The sequence below is a fragment of the Grammomys surdaster genome, unplaced genomic scaffold (assembly GCF_004785775.1).
Source record: "Grammomys surdaster isolate TR1022 unplaced genomic scaffold, NIH_TR_1.0 126398, whole genome shotgun sequence".
In the NCBI taxonomy this organism is placed as follows: Eukaryota; Metazoa; Chordata; class Mammalia; order Rodentia; family Muridae; genus Grammomys; species Grammomys surdaster.
Window position 1 is genome coordinate 1,192,252 of NW_021621192.1, and position 5,341 is coordinate 1,197,592.

The 5,341-nt window shown below is 34.2% G+C and overlaps 1 protein-coding gene across 1 annotated transcript; it reads left to right on the plus strand.

Annotated features, from left to right (window-relative positions):
• Window positions 1-4,423: 4,423 nt before the first annotated feature.
• LOC114614651 (olfactory receptor 5AC1-like) lies at window positions 4,424-5,341 on the plus strand. The gene has a single exon (XM_028760289.1). It carries the CDS (start codon window positions 4,424-4,426, stop codon window positions 5,339-5,341), a length of 918 nt encoding a protein of 305 aa, XP_028616122.1.

Sequence of the window (5,341 nt, forward strand, 5' to 3'; positions counted from 1 at the left end):
TAGAAACCAATAAATATAATGTACCACATAAATAACCCAAAGGACAGAAATTATATGATCATTTCATCAGATTTGAAAAAAGCCTTTGATGAACTTCATAATTAAAATTCTGATCCATCTTTGTCTTTGCACATCTTGTAGTCAGGACACATTTTGGGTCAGAGATTTTGTGGGTGGGATACTGTCCTTATCCCTCCACTGGGAGTCCTGTCTGGCTATAGGAGGTGGCCCTATGCTAGAAGTCTCAGTCAGAGTCATCCTTGTAGACTCCCTGAGGTTTCTCCTGGTCCCAGGTCTCTGATATATCCTAGAGATCTCCCCCTGGCCAATTTCCATTCTCTCTCCCCTGTTCTCCCTAAACCTGATCCTGCTTCCAGTCTGTATCACACTTCCTTTCCCTCTTCTCTCTGCAGTGTGCAGCCTGAGTGGATGCAGTAGACATGGACAGGTTTCAGAGCAGCAAGTATCCTTGTACTTGGTGTTCTTCATTTATATTAATTCTGTCAGATCTCAAAAATGTAAGGCAATTAGGAAGGAAAAGGTCTATGATAGATGCAGGCTGAAGCATTTATCTGTAAAATCTTAAGTGTAAGTTTCACTAAAACATAGCTATACAAACAGTTATTTTTTCCTTCTTGAATGTATTATTTTATTCACTTTCTATGCTTTATAACCTATAGATAGCATGAACTACATGTAAAGGTTGATTTTTGAAAAAATGTACACAGTTAAGTTCTTATCACAAATTGCCAGTAGAATAGCAAATGTTTCAGTTTTACTCCCCTGAACTATCTCTTGCAAAAGAGATGACTAGCTTTCTACATATCAAATGATAAAAATCCATTAAGTACCCATTTTATAATCCTTATTTTCTGTCAAGGACAAGAACGGCTTGATATTTATTCTTTTATTTTACTCCTGAAACAACTTTGTTAAGGTCCTATTATTAATTTTAAAAGTGAGGGTACCAAGGTTTAGACAATTTATTTGATTAGTTTTTTAGAGGCAAAGACCTTAAGATGGTGTGTTTTAAAATCTATGCTCTTAACTTTGTAGCCTCTTCTGTGGCCCTGTGGCTTAATACAGAAACCTAGTATCTAGGAAATTTGTATCTATGAATGTTTATAATGATAGGAAGCATAGTTTCAATTGTTATTGCTCACTATATGATACCTTGCAATGGTTCTGCTTTATTGTATTGAAATTTGTATAAGTTGTTTTTTTCTTTTAAATTATCTTTCTGGTTACTATAGAATTTTACAGCCAAATATTTTCTCATGATTTTATCTTAAGTGGGATAAAATTATATAGTAATTGATAAATTAAAAACCCCTCAAAGGTTAAGTGTCCATAACTGAGTAGTTATGAACACCAGGGTAGTGATCTGAACAGAACACATAAATGTATCGATAACAAAGCCTAGGAAACTCAAGTCTTCAGTGTAGGGCATTCAAAGTTGCGTATTCATATTGAGAACAATTAAAGTGAACTAACATTCTCACTATATAACAAACCAACTCAAAATTTGTTAATGGTTTAAAGGTTATATCATAGGGTCTACTACTACCAAGAAGCAAATCCTCCCATGTGTTACCCTGTACAATAATCTATTAAACAATCCCTGAAAATCATAAGCAAGAAAAGTTAAATTTAGACCAGAAGGCTTCTGCACAAAAATCCTTAAAATAAGCAAATGACAGTATAGCCTGTGTAACAGGACAAAACATATTCAAGCCATGAATTTGATAAGTTAGATATAAATTGCACAAAGAACAGAAGCAAGAATATCATGAAAGTGTTTAAAAGAGAAAGTACAGGATATGGATATTTTATAAAATGAAGATGCAAAAATGTCTAGCAAATTACACACACACATACATACACATAATTAGTTCTGGATAGTCTAAAGTTTAGGATGTGGTTCGTGTTTTCAAATATGCACTGTAAATCGGCTTAAATTTATAAATACAATTGTGAAAAATATAAGAATGTTTTGAAGGCAGGAAATAACATAGATATTATGTGTATTCCCAGATATCATTGAGATAGAAGCAATTTATTTTCTTTGTGCTTTTACATCATTTTATTGCCTTAAATATTTTATACCTGCATCAAATACAAAGGTTATTCTGAATATATTTGAAAAAATATATTAGTGGCAAAATCTAATTAGAGTGAACCACATATTGTGAATTTAATACATGAGAAATGATTGTACATTGTCAATGGCATCATTCAATAAGAATTTGTCTCAGCATATGAAGGGTGTGAAACTGTCTATTGTTTCATTGCTAGAAGATGAGTTCTCATAAAAGTGGTTAAAAGTAGCAAATGCTACTAGAACATTTGATAGTTGTAGGAAATATACCTAGTATACATTTTTATATATAATGTATATGTATTGGTAGAAATGTTTTTTCCAATGCAGGACAGTGTGCTTATTGCTTAGAGACGAATTTAGATAGAAAATCTGTTATAGCACTTAAAGAATATCATTGGAGTAAACAGTCCATTTGACATAAAATTGACCTATTACTTTAGTCTTTGGAAGAAATAAAATACAAATAAAGAAAGTTACAGTAGCTTTATTAGTTTGATATGATGATTAGCAAAGAATGCCCAGCAGATTGGCTTTATCCTACTGGGAGTTTTGCTGGCATTTTGGGAGTTTCAGTGTTTATTTGCCAAACAGAATTGAAGATGGGAAGAAATAAATATCAGTCCCTCAGGAAGATCGACATGATAAGAACAAGTTTTGGTACCCTGATCCTTCACTTAAAGTGTTCTTCATGAAGTTCATTTCTTGTATCTATGGGTGAGAAAATAATGTTTTATTTTTACTTTCTTTTTAAAAAGTTAAATAATGCCCAAAGCAAATATGAAGGCTTTTCTAAATATATTTGAAAATACATGTGGAGATATCTTTTTAGGGGAGTTATCTAATAAATAGAACACAAAGCAGTTGCAAACAAAAGAGCTACATCCCTATGGGATAATTGTCACCTGTTTTTGGACCAAAGATTTGATCACCATCATGAGGTTTTGTGAGGTCCTTTCAGGTAACACCTATGCTATGCTTCTTAATAATAACAATGGGGAATTTTGTCTAACTGAGTTCTGAGGAGTGTTATATCTTAGAAATCCTGGGATATTACGGTCACAAACTTGTTTATGTTTATGTAAATCATAGATGAAATTGAGACTCATGGGTTTAAAAAATTTGGTAATATGTCTTTAGTTAAGGTAATATAATTAAACCAATCTCTCAAATATAAAATTAATTTATAAATAACTTTTACTTATAAATAGCCTAGAGTCTAAGTGAATTTTAAATTTCTCAGAGGTGTATGACATCTGCACAGTAGAGCCTGCTTCCTTACCAGACTCTTGGTTCACAGGGCATCCCTGGAAACAGGAAGAAAGGAGGAGTCCATCACACTGGGAGCTTCAGTTACATCAGTGCATTTTATAGCACAGAAAATTTATAGTCTTACACTTCATGAAGATCTGATGTTTGAACTTACTCCAAACACACCAGCCTCCATTGATGTATTTACGTGCCCAATAAAACCACAAACAGACTTTCTTTTTACTATTCCCAGTAAAAATGGAGAAGAAAACACTTCCCAGGATAGTTTCTTTAAATGAACGGAAATTCCTGTGGCATGTTTCATTTATATCCCTTTTCATTTACTGTATTTCAATAACTTTCCATTGATGATGATCATTCCTGGAAAAAAATTACTTTCAGGAAATCACAGATTTGAGCATGAAGTCTTCAATTAGATTCATAAAAAATGAGTAAGGTAACGAAATATGCAATGTATGCATTGGTATGAAGCCATTTGTCTGGTCTTATTACAACCCATGACTAATACTGGTTATTGTTTATACATTAAGGCCTGCTGGTTACAGCTGAGCAGTCCTCATTTTAGCTTACTAGTGCAGTGCTGTAAATGCATGGACTACATTATGTCCAGGATTCTGCATATTTTTAGCATTACAGAAATGCGATGTGATGCTGTCTTCAATTCCCTCCTCCTGTGTCGTTTTATTATAAAACATACTATATACTTTGCAATTATAACGTGTATATATATTATATATATATTCTCCCTCATACACATAATCTCTCTCTTTCACTTTGTAATAGCTTTAGATATTCATGAAACCAGGTAAATGAGTGATTATGATCGTATCATTTATTTTTGATATAATTGGATGCTGAAAGTTTATACATAAAAACTATGCACAAAATACTGTTTCTAATATGTTTAAAGAGAAGGAACAGAATACTTTCCTATCTGTGGATTGTGAAGCACCTGGAGCATATTAAAGTAGACTCAATCCCATTCTTACTGAATCTTGGTTACATTTACAATAATTTTCTCTCTGCTTGCAGTGAGCATCCTGAGGGGGTGTGATGGAAGGAAATCGTACCCTGCTTACTGAGTTTATTCTCAGAGGAATAACAGATCGTCCAGAGCTCCAAGTCCCCCTCTTCCTGGTGTTCTTCCTCATCTATGTCACCACCATGGTGGGCAACCTTGGCTTAATCTTTCTCATCTGGAAAGACTCTCATCTTCACACTCCCATGTACCTTTTCCTTGGAAATTTAGCCTTTGCCGATGCCTGCACTTCATCCTCTGTAACACCAAAGATGCTTATGAAATTTTTTAATACGAATGACATGATATCCATGGGTGGGTGTTTTGCTCAATTTTATTTTTTTTGTTTAAGTGCAACTGCAGAATGTTTCCTCCTGGTAGCGATGGCCTATGACCGCTATGTAGCCATATGCAACCCTCTGCTCTATCTCGTGGTGATGTCCAACAGACTCTGTATTCAGTTCATAAGTGTGTCATATCTAATTGGATTTCTCCATGGCTTACTTCATGTAGGATTGTTATTTAGGTTAACTTTTTGTAGTTCCAATATAATTGATCATTTCTACTGTGAGATCCTGCCACTCTATACAATTTCTTGCACTGACCCGTCTATCAATGTATTGGTAGCTTTCATTATGGCTATTTTTATACAAGTGAGTACCTTTATGAGTATTATAGTTTCCTATGCCCGTGTCCTCTTTGCCGTCCTGAGAACAAAGTCTGAGAAGGGCAGAAGAAAAGCCTTCTCTACTTGCGGTTCCCACCTGTTGTCTGTCTCTTTGTTCTATGGGACTCTCTTCATCATATACGTACTCTCTGGCTCTGACACAGATAATTATCAGGGTAAAATGTATTCACTGTTCTACACCATTATCATTCCTCTGCTAAACCCCTTCATTTACAGCCTAAGAAACAAAGAAGTCATAGGTGCCTTTAGAAAACTCACAAAATAA